Source organism: Grampus griseus, assembly GCF_964374135.1.
Source record: "Grampus griseus genome assembly, chromosome: 5".
NCBI classification, from domain to species: Eukaryota; Metazoa; Chordata; class Mammalia; order Artiodactyla; family Delphinidae; genus Grampus; species Grampus griseus.
Genome location: NC_138998.1, coordinates 39742544 through 39761221, shown reverse-complemented (window position 1 = coordinate 39761221; position 18678 = coordinate 39742544). Strand labels below are relative to the sequence as shown.

Genomic DNA, 18678 nt, shown 5'->3' with positions numbered 1-18678 from the left:
TTATTCCTTAAATGAATATAATTTTTCCTTATATGGATATAATTTTCAGGTTTACTGTTGTTTAATGGTAACTCAGGTCGTTTTTTCAGTGTGGTTTAGTTATTTTAATATAGGCACTCTTAAGATTTTTCTGTGATATATAACTTTGTGACAACATTTACTCTTTCCCAGATTATCATTGACCTTGAGACTTTCAGGAATGTATGTCTTTCTAGAATTGAATTCTTAAATTAATATTAAATATAGAAAAATGTATACTGAAAAGCTTTTAAAATTTTTTATCTTCTTCAGAAAATCAAATGCATTTATATTCCTAAATTCTCTAAGAAATAGCAAGGAGGTCTCTCACTCTTGACAAACTAGGTATACAAAGGCTTCTCAACTCCAAATCTTAGCTTAATTTTCAAATCTATTTTGAGTTCATTTTTAATATTCAAGCTCACAACATTAGCAAAACCAGAGAGGTATTCTATAAAAAAATTTTTTAACTAATGAAGAGAAGTTAGTCTCTTTAAAGTTCACCTCTTGTTATTATGAGAAAATAATCCTGGAATCAGCTTAATTTTTAATGTTTATACTTTTAAAAGCTGAAGCTAAGTGCTTTAATCATTTGTGTGATTTACCTTAAGACTTAGAAAAAATCACTTCAAATGCTTTTAGGCATAGTTCTCAAAAATGTAATAATTTTTTGCCATGTTAAAATGTTTGTATATTTTGCTAGTTAGATTCAAATATTTGTTTAATATACATACATTCTCCCTGGAGTTTACTTTTTTGGGAGTGCATTTTGGAGGTTGGAGATTTCATATGTATGTCAGGGGTCAACTCCCCAAATTTAATATATATGAAAAATTTTGCTTAGAATATAAATTGCACTTTTCCTTTTTTCAACAGTGAATTTAGTAAAAATCCCCATATCGTGAGTTTTGTTGGAAATCAGGTAACTATAAGAAGAGCTGATGGCTCACTGATTCACATCAGCATATCACCATATCCTGCTATTCTCCACGAATACGTAAGCAGTTCAAAATGGGAAGATGCTGTAAGACTTTGTCGTTTTGTTAAGGTACTGTACATTTCAGATCCATAGTTGTGTATATATTGTATATTAGTTTATATAATATCTTTGTGCAAAATGAGAAATAGTAAGAGCTAAGGGTGGGAAAAATTGCAAATGGGATCACATCTTTTTTTTAATAAGTGAAGACATGGGTGATACAGAGAGAGAGGTGTTGTGTGATTTATTCTCTGAAGAAGCTATACTTTAAGTGAGTAGTTTCTTCTTACTGGTACATATAAAAACCTCTTATGGAACTTTTTTTAAAAGTCAGATTCCCAAGTTCTACCCCCCACAGAGATTCTAATTTATTAGATCCAGTGAGCCTGGGCATATTTTTAAGTTCCTCAGATTATTTGTACAGCTAAGGTTAAGAACCACTCACTACTTTAGATCAACATTTCCCAACCTGATTGAATCAAGTATTTTCCAAGCATATTTGACCGCAGAACTGTTTTGTTTTACATTGGTTAATTCCCTTAGACTACACTTTTTATGAAGACTTTTAGATGCTTTTCCTTACAATGGGTTGTTGGTGGCAATCTGCTATAATAGCGTTGTCTGAGAAACTCACTGTTTCTCTGGTTCCCTGTAGTTGCATTCTTTGACATCTCATCAAAAAGACTGGAGGGCTTATAACCTTGAATTATGGTAAAAGTATATTGTAAGTTCAAAATAAACCTTTGATAATTAGAAATGAACATTTTCAAAAAACTTTATTCAGAACTTTCTCTATGTGTTATTAATATATTTTAACAAAGTAGCCACAGTGAAATTTCCACATCATTAACCTATTAAATTATTGGTTTTTCAGTGCCGTGCTCAGTGATTTTTTATTTTTCATTCAAATATAACTTTATTCTATTTTAATTCACTGTTTATTTTAAGGCAGTTCAGCCCTGTAGTTGAAATAATTGTTCTCATTTTTCACTTTAGGAGCAAACCATGTGGGCTTGCCTAGCTGCTATGGCAGTCGCTAATCGAGATATGACTACTGCAGAAATAGCCTACGCAGCAATTGGTGAAGTAAATAATGTTTACTTACGTGTATGTGTTTGTGTGTTTTTCTTACCGTAATTTGTTACTATTCACTTCAAATATTTTCCTTTTTTTTAGATTGATAAGGTTCAATACATCAATTCTATAAAAAATCTTCCATCTAAAGAATCAAAAATGGCCCACATATTAATGTTTAGTGGGAACATACAGGAGGCTGAAATGGTACTTCTTCAGGCTGGCCTTGTTTATCAAGCGATTCAGATCAATATTAATCTCTACAACTGGGAAAGGTAATAAAAATGTTTTTCATCAATTCCAAAACCTGATTGATCTTAGCGTATTCTTCTACCGACCACTTAGTAAATTACATCTTCCACTGTACTTGTTTCCTAGTATCATATAAGAATTTATTCACATTTATATTTGTGAGTAGTTTGCCATTAAAGATTTTTGCCTTCTCTGAATCATGATTGATTAGAAGTTGTCTGTGAAGAAGAAAAGAGAGTCTAGGATGTCTCCAGAATTTCTGATTTCAGTAACTGGATAGATGGTGGTAAGAATATTAGCAGATTTGGAAGAGATGTTAGATTTGAAATATTTGTGAAGAGATAAGTGATAATAGTTGATTATTGGACCTGGAGCTCAAGAAAGATTTGAACTAGAGATGTCAATTTAGGAGTCATCAGCAAATGAATGGAAGCTAGAAGAATGGATGCAGTTGCCTGGGGAATGTGAGGAGTGAGAAGACAAACTATTTTTATGGGATGGGTGAAAAAAAAGAGAAATCCGCTGAAAGATTGGGGTAAAGCAGTCAGACAGGCAGAGAGAGGAGCCAAGGAAGATTTGTGAAGCTAAGGAAGAGATACCAAAGGATTTGTAACGAGGAGTGGTCAGTAACCTTCCCCGCTGCCTTAGGCTTTGGGACAGGTTGCTTTCTGAGGCTGAGTGGCAGGCTGCTCTTCTCTATGACATATTAGGTTTCTCTACTCATTCTCTCTGGTACGTCTCTCTCAGTGAACAAGGTTGTAGTGCTTATATGCACCTGAAGTTACTGTGTTACAAAGCTGGCATGTTGACTTTTCCAGGTTTGAAATGTCTTTCATCATCTTCGTCTCTCTCTGTGCTCAAAAATAACCCATAAATCTTTCAATTACTGGCCCCTTACTTATAATCCCCTCAGATTAGAATTTTTATAGTCCTATCTCTATCTTCCCCTTGAATAGAAGTAACAAAATGGCTAAAAAAGTAACAAAAGGTAGTTAATTTTGTTATGGACATACTATAGTCTCTTTATTTAATTTATACATTAATTATCTACTCTCTTCATACAATTCAGCCACCCTGTTTCTATCCTTTATTTTCACAAATTTGTTGTCATTGTTTGGCTACACAAAGGATCATGAAAGATGTTTTAGGTTCTACAAATATGAATAGGCCATTGTTCTTATCCTCAATTTATTCATAATTCACAAATATTAAAGTAACTATTTTGGAAAGAGACAGTATGAATAATTTTTTAAAACCCTGTATTAAAGAACTAACAGAAAATTGTATATACCATTACTAAGCCATGAGTTCCATGAGAAATAGGGAAGAATGGTGTTCACAGCAGATTTTCAACTGATACTTTTTTTTTTTTTAACTGATACTTTTGAGAAAATGTTTATGTTGATAAATGTTAGGCATTACTATTTATATAGCACTCTGAACACCATATAGTATAACAGATATTTTAAAAATCATCCTTATATTAAAAAGCTTGCAACCTACTTAGGAATTCCATTTTATTGTCATTAATAATAGTGAGGCTTCTATTTATTGAGTGCTTATCATGTGCCAAGAATTGTGTTAAACACTTTCCTTATATCATCTTATTTGGTCATCACAACATTATACAAATGAGGAAGTTGAGGGTTACTCATAAGTAGCTGGCTGATCTAGGATTTGAACCTAAGTCTTCCAGTATCAAAGAGGACCTGAATTTTCTGCTATTACCGCAATAAAATATATACTGCTGATACTACTACTTACATTGTTTTATAGGATTGATGTTTACCTCTTTTGTTATTTATCTTTGTAAATTTTATGTCACCTTTCACCTTTCAGGTTATACACTTCTAGAAGGATAGAAACATTTTATCATTTTATATTATCTATATACATAGTAGGTACTTAATATTCATGCTCTTAATCTTTATGCAATACTCTTAATCATTTTGCCTTGCACTTCCTCTACAAACTTTGGGTGTCGATACATACAGTATATAAATATCAGAGCAGGTCTGTGAAGCATTTGCCTCTGATGGCTTCTATTGATGGCCTATAATACAGCCCTTTGAACATTTCTCATACCTCCTTGACCTAAGTGAAAATTACCTCTTTCCAGAGGACACTCCTTCCCTACCAGTCCTCTCAGATGGAGTCAGTTTATTCTCTCTGACTCCACATTCCTTAGGTCTGGGTGTGAGTGCAGTTGGTGTCCTTTTTGCCTCTCCCATCTTTACTTCTCTTGTAAAATCTCTGATCCTTTGAGACTTAGGTCATGTGACTATACTTATTCTCTGCTGCTAACTTCACATCTTCCCTACTATCCCTACATCCTGCTATCTGTGCCGCCTCTTCCCCTCCTCCAGTTTTCAGCAAATGACTCTGCCTTAAGATATTAGATCTCAGGGAGAGGGAAAACAAGAGGGACAAAGAGATATAATGGGGAGAGAGAACGAATGCTGGGTGCTCCTCCGTTCCCCCTATCTACCTGGCATCTCCTTTTCTTATGCTTTGTGTTTTTCATCTAAACTATAAACCAATGGGTTGGTCAAATGCTGGTAGACCTTTATGCCTGCCTGGTAAGTCAATAAACGTCAAGGAGCGTTGTTCAAGGCTCCTGATTACTATTTACACACTTAAGACTCCCAAATACGCATCTCTCTTCTAGCCCTCTGTCCTGCCCATGTTTGCTTCCAGAACCCAGTTATCCACCTGCCTATTCAGCATTTCCATTGGCTGTCTCATATGTTTGAGTTCAAATTTATATTTATTCCCTCATAAACTTGGTTCTCTTCCAGAGTAATCTATCTTATCTTTTCAGTCTACCCAAAGCTGGAAATTTAGGAGTTAACTTTTGACATTTTCCTTACCCTCTTTCCCCCATACTCCAATTACCAACCATTTTCCCTCTCAAATACCTCTGGCACTCATCCACTTTACTACCAGCACCCTTATCTAAGCTGATCCAAGTTTCTCTTTTTTCTTTTTCTTTTTTTTTTTTTGGCCACACTGTGCGAGCATCTTAGTTCCCCGACCAGGGCTTGAATCCACACCCCATGCAGTGAAAGTGTGGAGTTTTAACCACTGGACCGCCAGGGAATTCCCTGATCCAAGTTTTTCTTAATAAAACATCATCATTGGTCTCTCTGCACCTACCTTGTCCTTTTCCTATCCATTCTTCATACTGTAGTCATAGTGATCTTTTCACAGTGGAAATCATCATGTCACTCTTGACCCCTGACTCACTTAAATGAAACCCATAGTTTCCCATCACTTTTAGCATAAATATCAAAGACTGGATAAGAATGACTTCAGATAATCAGCAGAAGTAATTATAACTGCTAAGAAACTCTTAAAAATCTTATGTATTGTCTTCATTTCCAAATTCTGCAGATATTTCTGAAACCAGTTGGAATATTTCTTCCTAATGCATATTCATTCATTCAGCAGATATTTATTGAATGTCTGCCATACCAGACATATTTAGGTATAACATGGAGATCTGCTTAAAACAACAACAGCAGTCTTTTGGTGAAATGTCTGGTCATTTTTTTTAAAAAGTATTTATTTATGTTTTAATTTGTTTGTTTGCTCCGGCTCCTTAGTTGCAGCACGTGGGCTCCTTAGTTGCGGCATGCTAACTCTTAGTTGTGACATGCATGTGGGATCTAGTTCCCAGACCAGGGATCGAACCTGGACCCCGTGCATTGGGAGCGCAGAGTCTTAACCACTGAGCCACCAGGGAAGTCCCACGTCTGGTCATTTTTAATGACTTGTTCAAAAGGGCTGCTGAATGGTACAAAGACAAATGTAGTGGTTAAGAATGGGGGCTTTGAAATAAGACCTGGGTTTGATTTCTGGTTCTGCACTTACTAGTCCTGTGATCTTGGACAGATTAGTGAGGCTCGGTAAGCCTCTGTTTCCTTGTGTTTAAAATGGTGATAATAACAAACACCACATGTTTGTTGTCGGGATTAAGTAAAATAGCATGTGAAAATCTCTTAGCATACTGCCTGATACATAGTAAGCCTTCAATAAATGGTAGCTACTATTCATTCTTTAATTATTTATGGAATGTCTCTAGTGTGCCAGGTTTTAGGCATGGGGGGATATAGCAATGAACAAAACTGACAAAGTTCTGTGATGACAATTTTGATTCTAAATGATATAGCTAATATAAAAAAATAGAAGTAAGAGGGATAAATACTTGGATCCAATATAGGAATCAGCTTATAACAACATAATCCAAAGAACGGCTTGCTTAGAGAGTAGAATAATCCCCATCTGCAAAGATATTCAAACATAGGACGATGATAAAGTTATGTGACTGATTGATTAATTAATAATAGACTTCTTGCATGCCTATCTATGTAGATGGTGTTCTTTTAAAAATGATCTTATTTTTTCTCCACATGTATTACCCTCTTCTGGGAGTGAGTAAATAATTGTTCTCATAAACTAAGACTTCCAGAACTGGTTTATGTTATCGAATAGTGTTTCGAGTTTTTAAAAAATTTTTGAGTGTTGTGTATATTCCAGGAAAGTCTGGCAGGCCTTTAATTTGTCTGTGTCTTTCATCAGGAGGGTAAGCCCACATTTGGTATCTGTGTAGAACCGAAGCTGTACTGGATGGTAAATTTTTGTGTTGGGGTGAGTGGGGAGTGCGGGGCGGTGACTAAGCTGTCTAACAATTTGGATTTGTTGAGTTTTAGTTACCTTTGTGTATCCAGTTCATGAGGTCCAGCAGGAGTGGGATATACAGGTGTGAAGTTGAGGGGAGGTCCTAGACATTGGGGGAAAGACACTGAGGGAATTATCAGCCTTTGGAGTAGCTGCGGCCATGAGTGTGGCTCAAGAATTTAAAGAAGGAAAAAGAAAAGAGGGCAGGGCTTCCCTGGTGGCGCAGTGGTTGAGAGTCCGCCTGCCGATGCAGGGGACACGGGTTCGTGCCCCAGTCCGGGAAGATCCCACATGCCGTGGAGCGGCTGGGCCTGTGAGCCGTGGCCGCTGAGCCTGCGCGTCCGGAGCCTGTGCTCCGCAATGGGGGAGCCCACAACGGTGAGAGGCCCGCGCATCACAAAAAAAAAAAAAAAAAGAAAGAAAAAACAAAAAAAAGAAAAGAGGGCAGCAGGCAGATTTCCCCTGAAATTCAGCACTTAATGATCTGGTTGAAGAGGAGGATTCAGCGAAAGAGATCAGGAGGGACCAAAAAAGATGGAATTAAAAAACTATTTATTATGGAAAATTTCAAATGTATACAAAAGTAAAGAGAATAGTATAATAGATCTCCATGTACCCATCACTCAGCTTCAACAGTTATCAATTTGTGAATAATCTCTACTCCTCCTCTATCCCTCCCCACAATTTTTAAAAGCAAATCCCAGTCATCATATCATTTTATCTATGAATATCTCAGTATGTATCTTAAAGATTTTTTTAATCCAGCCACAGTATCATGATCACACTTTTAAAGTTAACAATAATTCTATTCAGTGTGCTTATTTCTCTGATTATCTCATAAATGTTTTGTTTTATGGTTTGTTTGATTCAGCATTCATAAAATATTCATACATTTTGATTGGTTGATACATTCTTAGGTTTCTTTTCATCTATAGGTTCTCCTATTTCTTTTTTGTGTTTTCTTGCTATTTTCCCAACTGGGCCTGTAGAATTCTGGAAGGATAGAATTTAAGTATTGGATGATAAATATATTAGATTGCTTTTAGGATCCCTGAATTTCTATATTTGTTTAAATCCTTTAGAAGGGAACAGATTTTACTTTGTTAATATGGGTTATTCTATTTGAGAAGCATAGTCTTGCTGCTTTGTGCTTCCGTCATTTATATTTGAACTTGAAAATTGCCTGCAACCTAATAAGATGCAGCCCTTGAGGAGTAGTAGATATACAAGTTATCTCTTTGACATTCACTTTGGACATTTGGTGGTAGTCTGTTTTCAAACACTGAAGTTAAGAGAGGTAGAAACTAGAAGCTCCAGGTATGCACATTGATCCTTTATGTAAGTATTAATAAAAATAGTTTTTCTACTTATACCAGTTATATAAAGTGATTCTGCTTCATTCAAGTTATGCAAAAAAATTATATTTTGAAGTTAGAACATCTTTTAATGTAACTTCCTTCTGTTTAAAATCAGAGAGGATACATGGAGTTTTTCCAGCCCCATAATCTAATGTTACATTTGTTTGGTTGCTGAATAACCATGTTAAAGCTAGAGACATACTGTTCCCATAACTCTTAGATAATTTGGAGTAAATTCCCTCCTAAATGTGGTAGAGAAACATTTTTTACCCAGTGTGTGCTTTTAGAGAACATTTAAAATAGCGCATATCATTTGAATGTTTAACTTTAGCTATTGCTTTTCAATAATTAATATGTATTTTATAATAATAATAATGACTGTAATAGCAGATAAGTCTTAGCATCTAAATGCAGGATTAGGAACTTCCCTGGCGGTCCAGTGGTTAAGACTTTGCCTTCCAATGCAGGGGGTGTGGGTTCTATCCCTGTTCCGGGAGCTAAGATCCCACATGCCTCGCAGCCAAAAAACCCAAAACATAAAACAGAAGCGATATTGTAACAAATTCAATAAAGACTTTAAAAATGGTCCACATAAAAAAATCTTTAAAAAAAAATAAATGCAGGATTAGACATCATAGTCTATCCTTTCTACATAATTAAACGTGTTGGTGTTCCATAACAAAGTCTCTCTTTGGAATTTTTGAAAAGCCCCAACCCAGAATAGATGCTTATGTATTCCCCACTTAGAACACCACCAGTTTTGCACAGTCGAGAACTCCTTCCCCCATCATGTACAATCATAAAGAAAGAATGAGAACTGGAACTTCTGAGGTGCCGGCGAGGTTGTTCACCAGAGTCTCCACTCACACATACAACACGGGATTCAGAGCCTTAGGGATGAAGAGGGGGCTGATGTGAGAGAGGGCTAGAAGAATTAAGGCATCTTTACTTCTGTTTCTCATCTTTTGAGCCTCTATAGATCGTTTCTTGCCTTCTCTTGTTTTCTACTTTTGTTCCTCTGTATCCTAATACCTCTGCATTTTTTCCGTGTGTCTTCTTTTTCTCTGAAAGACATAAAGTCACAGAGGAATGAGGGAACTTTGTGAGGAGTTTGTGATGGGTAGCAAATATCCTTGGATTTAGCAATATTGTTTATGCCAATATATTTTTGTAAGAAATCATTGTACTGAACTTTGACATTATCATTTGTATTATACATGACTTACATTCATAATTTATCATATTGTCTTTAATATCTCAATTGTCTATCATTTGTCAATTAATACATACATAATATCTAAAATACTTTTTAAAGTGACAGTTTAGTTTACATCAAACCAAAGCATGCTAAGAATCAAACAAATTTTCCTACTAAACAGTCACACATTGCAAAAATTCTAGTCAGTAGTCAGTTTTGTCTAAAACAACAAGTTCGTAATAGTTGGCTCTGATAAACCATCACTGGCCTATTCAGAAATCATGTGTTATATTAGAAAGCAAGAGAACTTGAGAAATATTGTACGTTGACTATTATGATGACTGTTTCCCATACTTTAAAACAGGATAACAATGAACAGTGTAGGAGAGCTATATTCTACTAGATTGTTCCTGGCTCAGCTAATATGAATTATGCCTAGGATCACGGGCTGAGTTGCTGTCCAAAACCTACAAGCAAAAATAGGCCTGGAACTGAAGAATAATCTTTTCATCTCCCTCCAAATTATCAATATATAGATTTTATGCCTTTGGTGTTATAACAGTGAGTTTAGCAATTCATTTAGTTCTTGTCTGCTATTTAAATAAAATATTACCTTAAAATAACTTGGTTACATGGATAGATATTAATTAACTTATAAAATTTAAATGGCTATTAACTTTTTCTAAGAATCAAATGGCAAAAGGCATTTTGTCAGACTTTTATTATCCTCAAATTTTATTTTCATAATATTTTTAATTTACTGTACTAATAATAAGGATAAGTAAGGGTATCAGTATTTAGTTGAACATTGAACAGAATAAATTCATTACTGACTTAAAAAATGGTCAAGATAGTCGAACCACTTACATTAGGGGAGTTCATTCACTTGAATTTTATTATGATTTCAATGAATTTTTCAATGAACATTTATGATACATACACTCTGTAGTACTCACCAAAGAGAAATGAAACCCAGATCTCCCTTCAATAAATGTATAGGTTAGTGGAAGGAACAGATTCATGATAGTTACAATACACTGTAAGCAGAGCTGAAATAATAGTATGTATAAAATGTTCTGTAGCACAGATAAGATATAATGGTCATTTATTTCTACAAGGAGAGCTGGTCAGGGAGAAGAGATCATGTTTGGTCTGGACCCTGAAGTATAAATAGGAATTTGCAAGATGGATAAGGTAGGGAATGACGTACCTTTCGTATTGAGGGAGGAGTGGAGGGATCAACACAGACTCTCCCACCCTTTCACCCCGAAACTCCACTGCCCGTAGAGGCTAACACAGCAGTGCGGATAATCTGTTTTCTTTCTCATCGTAGGGCACTTGAATTAGCTGTTAAATACAAAACACATGTTGATACAGTGCTGGCCTACCGACAAAAGTTTTTGGAGACATTTGGTAAACAGGAAACTAATAAACGATACCTGCAGTATGCAGAAGGTGTAAGTATTATGCAGTATTTGATAATAATGTATATGCTTTATAAGTATGTATTATTCATCCTAATGCGACAAAATTTGAATAATTCTTACCATAATCTCTAAAAAAAACTACTTTTTGCCTTTCAATGTTAGTCTTATTTTGACTATGTAATTATATTACTGAATATTTTTCTGGACTCTTATAGCCATGTTTTGATTAACTCAAGTCTGGTTTTATAATATTCGATTTGTGTTAAGGTTGTGTGCTAACTGATATTTTTAGATAAACAGTATAAATGGCGAGGATGAAGGCTTCTAGCTCCTGAATTTTGTCTTCTACCAGCTGCCCTTTCTGCTCCAGGGGAAATACATAAGCACAGAGGGCACTGGCCAGAAAGTGGATACTTTGCCACTTTGCAGATTCTATCTAGGGAGCTCAGTTGCACTTCAAAAGGTGCCTGGCCTGGGTAGAGTTCACCGCCTAGAACAAAAGAATGCTAACCCTTTGCCTCTCAAGTTCCTACCAGAATATAAGGTTTTATAAACCCAATTAGAAAAAAGCCATTCCAGTACGTATCAGCACACAGGAGAGCCAGAACAAGGGCGTTTGTCCCAGCGCCTAGAGCAGAAAAGGTTGTGGCCACCTGCCCAGATCCTTCTATACTCAAATGGCAGAAATAGAGCTCACCTGTAGCCATGCAGATTCAAGAGACTTGTAATCCCCAAACAGGGCCAACCTTGCTCCCAGCTCTGTGAACTAGTTGATTCCTTTAGCCTTTTAGTCATTCATTTATTCAAAACATGTTTATGAGTACTAACTCCAGGCCAGGCACTATGCTATGTGTTGAAACAGATATGGCTTCTGTCTTCATGGAGCTTATAGACTGTGGGAGTGCTCCTCCTTGGGGATAGAATAAAATGGAATGTTCTGATTTATCGTAGGGGGCAGAATATATAAGAGGAAGCTTGGGAAGAGGAAAGAAGATGTAGAGAGAAGGCACCTACGAAAGGCAACATTATCCATTTGCCGTATTTAGAATATTGAGTGTCATGAACCACATTTTTGGACTTCAGACCAGTTTTCAGGGTAATGAAGCCTTTGGGGCCATTCTTAGTTCCGCAGTGCAACTTTATCATCTGGATCCAGGATAGACACAAGTTGTGGGTTTCTTGGTGGAAAGGGATGTATTTTGTAGAAGCTCCACAAAATGTTTTTTGTTTGATTCAGAACTGTTTACTGCTGAAATGGATCCTTCGGGAGTTTGGGCTGTGAGGGCTTCCCTGGGAGCTCTGAGGGCTATACTCTCAATGCACAGAATATGACAGCAGCCACTAGCACTGAGTGCTAAGCAGCCCAGAGATTCAGTAGTCACCTCCTCTTTTTTGTCTCAGTTTTGAAAATATGACAGTATGTTAAAAATGAGCACCCACCTTAAATTTACTTTATTGTGTAATTTTTAAGCAGATTAATACTCTGCTTCCTCTTCATCATCATTACTAACAATATTATTTTCACTGTGTTCTCATTAGGTGCTTTTGAGGACATAAAAAATATAGTTTTTACCCTCAAGGAAATTATATTTCAGATGTTAAAAACTTAACATTCATATCTTATTTTTCATTATATACGTATTCACCTATAACTAACATATGATACTTCAGTCACAAGAGTAGTAGAAATGTTCAAAGTGGGAGAATCAAAACAACACGGCTTTTTTGGGTATTTTGGTTTCTTTTCATCCTGAAACTATATAGGTTACTTTGAGTCCCTATGGCACTATGTTCTAGTTTCCCACTTTTCTTCTTCACAGATGTAATTTGGAAGTTAACTAGAAATCATAAAGCAGTATTTTAAGATGAAAATTATCTTTGACTTAAAAATTATCTTAGCCAAAATTGTGATTATATAAACTCTTTATTTCAGAACTAAGAATTGAATAGAAAAAGATCATTCTTGAAAAGAAATTTAGTCTCCCTCTCTGGTGAACTCAAATGGGCTCACAACGCATAGCGTAAAAGTTTATAAGAAGTGAAGTTTGACATACATTCATATTTATGAGCCCTGAAATGTTACTTGGGCCTTTCTAGTTTAAAATATGGAAATCTGAGATCCATACACGGTGTACTATCTTCTGAGAACCCCATTAGAGTCATTATACTTGCTCTACAAGGGTGTTCAGTAAGTATTTGTAAAATAATTTATGAGTCTGGCAAATAAAGTCCACTTGAGGAATACATTCAATCTACTGAATACATACTCTGTGCAGGAAGAGAAGTAGAAGAGACAGGAAATGTTTAAAGCATTATGCTAGCAGAAAGAAAAAAAGAGGGAAAAACAGGAGAGAAAATAACAAGAGATTGTTAAGTGATAGCTCATTTGCTGGATAATTAGTTACCTTTTATTCATTCAGTATTTACTGAGCACCTCCTGCAGACAATGTACTCTCCTTGGTGGTGGGGATATAATAGTAAACCTGGCAAACACTGACCCTCGTGAAACTTATATTCAAATGGAGGTGATAGTTAATTATGCAGTTAATTGTTCATTTCAGTTGTGATAATTGCCTCGAAGGTAGTGTACATAGTGCTGTAAGACTTTATGAATGACAGGCCTGACCTGGAGTGGGGGGGGGGGATCAGCAGATTTTTCTAAGCAAAGCAATTGCTATTTGAGCTGAGCTGTAAAGAATGGATAGTAGAAGCTGACTGAGGGTGTGGTGGGAGAGTGTGGCGATGGCCGTGTTCTAAGCTGAGGGAAGGCTCTGAAGTGGGAAAGAGTGACGAGCAAAAGGGAGATTGACCTGAGGGTTTCATAGGGCAAATTCGGTATATTGGATTTACCCAAAGATTAATGTAAAGATACTGAATGGAAGTGACGTGATCACTTTTCCCTTTTACAATCCCAGTTCCTAAGTGGAAACGGAAACTTGGAATTTTCCGCCAAAGTATCCTTTTTTTCCCCTTTGGAAATTGTATACTTTGTATTTGTTAGTTTTCATTTTTAAAATTTATTTATTTATTCCATGGAATTATCTTGAGTAGGATTTTGTCAGTCAGTTAAAGGATATGATAATAAGAGCAAATGCATGGAATCTTGAAAGAATGGTGAAGGAGTACAGAGCGACTGCCCTGGGTCCTGGGTGCTGGGTACTGGGTGGCTGGAATATTGATGGGACCAGACATTAAAGAGTCTTAACACTGTGATAATAGACCTTATAATGGAGGCAGTGCAAAGACTTGGAGGTTTGTAATCAAGGAAATGACCTGAAAGATAACTTCTGATGTGGAAGATGGATTAGAGGTAAGGGTGGTGACTAGGAGGCCAGTTAGGAGGTTACTGTAATAATCTCAGCAGGAGATGGAGACTGTAGGATTAATGTAAGAAAAAGTAGCAGTAAAATTAATAGAACATTGTGGTTGGGGGTGGTAGGAGAGGTGGTGAGGTAAGGCAAGACATTTGAGAACAACTTCAACATTCCTAGTGTTGGTGACTGGTAGAGGAACATGAGCATATATGAGTTTTGGACCTTTTGAGTTTGAATACATGAAAATAGGCCATTGTTTTGAGTTTGAAATCCCTGTGGGGTGGCCCCTATCTAGGCAGAGATGTCTAGTGGGCAGTTGGAAATACCAGTGTGAACATCAAAGGGTGTTGATAAAGGAAGAATCAGGGCTAGAGAAATAAATTTATGGTCATGACCATTTAGGAATAGTTGAAGCTATGAGAGTTGAGGAGATCTCCTAGGGAAAGTATGAAAAAGCTGTGGTTGGAACCCCAGTGAATACTAACAGTGAAGAGGTTACTGAGGGGAAGGATATAGGAGAAAAAGAAAAAGAAAAACAAAAGACTGAGGACATTTAGAAAAGAGAGCAGAAACCAGAAGAGAACAATATTGTACTGAGAGAGATATTTCAAAGAGCGGTGGTCAGCCAGGTCCAGGGGATGCTCCTACATCAGGACCTTTTTCTTCCCTCTGTCTGTTAGTATGCTGTTCCCCAGATACACCCAGAGAGTCACTCACTCATCATCAGGTCTTCACGTCAGCTTCTCAGGGAGGCCTTCTCTGATCACTCTGTTTGAAATACAACACCCATTCCCCCCCCCAACTCCACCCCCGCGCTATCTCCCTCCCCTGTTTCCAAAACTTTTACCACTCTTACTTGTCTTTGTTTATCTTTCTATGAAGACAGTGATTTTTATCTTTTTGTTCACTGCTAAATCCTTGCTCCTAGAGCAATCCTGGGCATAGAGTGAGCATTAAATATTCGTTGAATGAGCAATTGAGTCGTATAGAGAAGGTGTATAGGATGAGGGATTAAAACACTTAATGGTGGAGTCAGTGAAAAGCTTCTGAGGTGTAGTGGGAACACAGTCATACTACAGTGGTCTGGGGAGAGGATGAGAGTCAGGAATGAAAAGAAGAATGAAGGTGGTAGCTTGTAGGGAGACAGAATACAGAGGGAAGGATGATGAGGGGCAGCCAGTGAAGAGAAGGAAATTGAAATATGTAGGTAATAATTGAAGGCCGATGTCCTAGAGGAGTCAAAGAAGACGAGATCAGGGACTTATGTGAAGAGGTTGCCCTGAGACAGAAGGGAACGAGATAAGGATGGATACCCTACTTTTATGAAAGGAAGGAAATTAAGTGAATTCATGCCTGATGGCCACTATATTCTCTGTAAAGTAGGAAGCTGATTTTCAGCTGAGAGTAAGAGAGATGGGGTAGAGGATGGAGAGCCATTTGCTATGATTTTAAAATTATTATTATGTGAATAAGAAGAATTGACCAACTAGGGACTAGAATAAGAAGCGCCAAGTAGTATTAACACTCCCTAGACTAGAAAAGGATGTGTTTTAGTGTAGAAGTCACTTGACAGCTGTCATGAGTACATCCTTATCTAAAACTCACTATTAAAAATACTCTATTCCAGAGACTAAATTATCAGGAGAACATTGTTCTAAAACTGGACAAATGCCAGAGTGAAAGTGAAACATTTATTTTCAGTAGGATAGCTGTCAACTGACACCCTCATTTGTACTATAACAAGTAACTAATATAGATGTCATCAATCTGCTTGATGCACTTCTGGTGCAGCTGAGCAACAGTTGTTTAGTGTATCATCAATATATGGTTTTATTGTGATTGATTTGAAGAACATATGTAGGTCAATTTAAGCCTGGAAGAAGGCCAAGGCACTCATCAAGTTTTGTCTTTCTCTTTGCAAATGTTTTCTTAGACGAGTTGTTTTGCCATTTAAAAACATCAAGTTCTGACCTGATTGAAAAATGAGTCTTTCAAATAACCTAACATTTGCTCTGCCTTTTGATAAGCTGTCACTTGCATCTGAGCACAGACTTTCATCTTTTATGAGTAAAGGGATTCTTTTAATTCATCAATTTTATGTATTATAGACAAGTATATGGAATGATTATCTAAAATATATCCATAAATTACTTCACAGGAATTTAGAGAAAGGATATTGGAATAAAAAAGAACCAAATACTTAATTCTTCCTACTTCCAACACAAAATAAAAGAGGCGTGAAGTCCTGTTAAGGTTAAATTAGTCTCAGTTACTTAAGGTAAATCTGTTCAGGCAGCAAGTAGTAACGCAGTCTGCTTTAATGCTGCTTATTCCACTCAGCTCCCCTACATGGAGGTGAAAACCTATTCACTTTGGGCTCAGTCTCAGGAGTTTGGGTTTATTTCAAAGTAAATCAGAGTTAGTTTTAGGTAGGACCCAGTTTTTCCCATGTCTTGCCTGAGAGGACACACATTCCTTAATTAGTGATATCCAAACTTTTAAAAATAGTAGAAGGCTTTTTCCTAAAGAAATTGTTTATTGAATTCAGAGCAGAGTCCATTCCTAACACTATGTCTGTTGATTTAGTGGAGGGGCAGGGCTGGATTTTGGCGGGGTCTGGTGGCTGGCTGAAAACAGATAAAAATATTATCACTTTTCAGTTATTCTTTTTATGTGTCTTTCAGCCTTGCTTTCCCACTACTTCCTCTAATATCTTTTCACCATTTTCTTCATAAATTTATTTATTTTATTTATTTATTTTTGGCTACGTTGGGTCTTCGTTGCTGTGCGCGGGCTTTCTCTAGTTGCAGCGAGCGGGGGCTACTCTTTGTTGCAGTGTGCGGGCTTCTCACTGCGGTGGTTTCTCTTGCTGTGGAGCACGGGCTCTAGGCGCACGGACTTCAGTAGTTGTGGCGTGCAAGCTCAGTAGTTGTGGCTCGCAGGCTCTAGAGCACAGGCTTGGTAGTTGTGGCACACGGGCTTAGTTGCTCCGCGGTATGTGGGATCTTCCTGGACCAGGGTTTGAACCCGTGTCCCCTGTATTGGCAGGCGGATTCTTAACCACTGTGCCACCAGGGAAGCCCTCGTCATTTTCTTACCACCAAGTCTTCATATTATTTTAAGAGTTGTGAAGGAGCCCCTTTTGCAGAGTATGCTCTGGGAAAGCAGATGCTCCCCTATCTTTCTCCATAGGTAGGCTCCTAATGGAAACGTCAGTATAAAAGCAGTGAAGAGTTGACCCATTTGAAACATGGCCTACTGTTTCAAAAATGGAGCCCAGTTCATTCTCCCCCTTGTTTGGAGGAGAGCAGTCCATCTTCACTGGCTCCTACCTCCTCGAAGCTGAGGCACCGGAGCAGAATCCCAAGGCTCCATGGGACAGTTTAGATGTGCCTTTTATAAATAGCTACAACCAGATTTTGGTCTTTGGTATCACAGTGAGAGTCTTTGCTTTTTATTGTGATAATTGTTCTATTAGGTCTTATTCTTAACGCTATTTCATTTTGGGGGGAGCATTATCTCTTCTTAACTTTTCTTTCCTGCCCTCTTTTTTCTCAAATGTTTTGGAAGTCATGCGTTCTGTTTTTGTTTACTCTTAGTTACTTTGCATTAAACAAAAATGTCTTATACTATATATGCATGTTTCTTCTTTTCTTCTACTGCAGCTTGAAATAGATTGGGAAAAAATCAAAGCCAAAATTGAGATGGAAATTACTAAAGAACGAGAGCGATCCTCAAGCAGCCAGCCCAGCAAGAATATTGGTCTTATGCACTAAATGCCATGCTTACCTTTAAGAAGTTTTACCTTTTGAAACTGATTCTGATTAACCAAGGATAAGCTTGTTCTCCTTGCTTAAAAAAAGGCAGAATCTCTAAGTATAAGCACTCGCTGTGTATTTAATACCAAAAGAATATTCAGAAAGACTAAGCACAAAATAATTGATGTAATTTCATCCTTTATATTTTTAGTCCAATAATTAGCAAAACATCCTATATATTTATGATGCATCTATGTAGTATTGCTTACATTCCAGTTTTCTGTCCATTATTTTATCCCTGAATCTTCAGTATGAACAATATTAATGCTGATAATAAAACATTGGACTCTTTCAAATGTATGTCACCATTAATTTCTATTTGATCTCAATTGTAAAGTGCTCCAAAAGTTTATTTATACAACAACAAAAAATGAAGCTTGACTTATGAAAGTATAAAATAATACATATACTTGTATACCAATGTTCATAGCAGCAGTATTCACAATAGCAAAATGGTGGGCAAAAAAAGACGGCCATCAACAGATGAACGGATAAACAGTATGTGGTATTTACACACAGTGGAATATTATCCAGCCTTTAAAGAGAAAGAAATTCTGATA

General features: G+C 36.8%; 1 protein-coding gene across 4 annotated transcripts in view; it reads left to right on the top strand.

Annotated features, from left to right (window-relative positions):
• Positions 1-18328, top strand: part of IFT80 (intraflagellar transport 80) — a 113075-nt gene extending 94747 nt beyond the window's left edge. For all 4 annotated transcript variants that reach the window (XM_082655021.1, XM_082655020.1, XM_082655022.1 and 1 more), the window contains 5 exons: positions 895-1066; positions 1994-2083; positions 2174-2346; positions 10893-11016; positions 17966-18328. In XM_082655021.1, the coding sequence (XP_082511147.1) occupies positions 895-1066; positions 1994-2083; positions 2174-2346; positions 10893-11016; positions 17966-18076 (670 nt within the window). In that variant the 3' untranslated portion in view covers positions 18077-18328. The remainder of the gene's footprint in view (positions 1-894; positions 1067-1993; positions 2084-2173; positions 2347-10892; positions 11017-17965) is intronic.
• Positions 18329-18678: the final 350 nt, after the last annotated feature.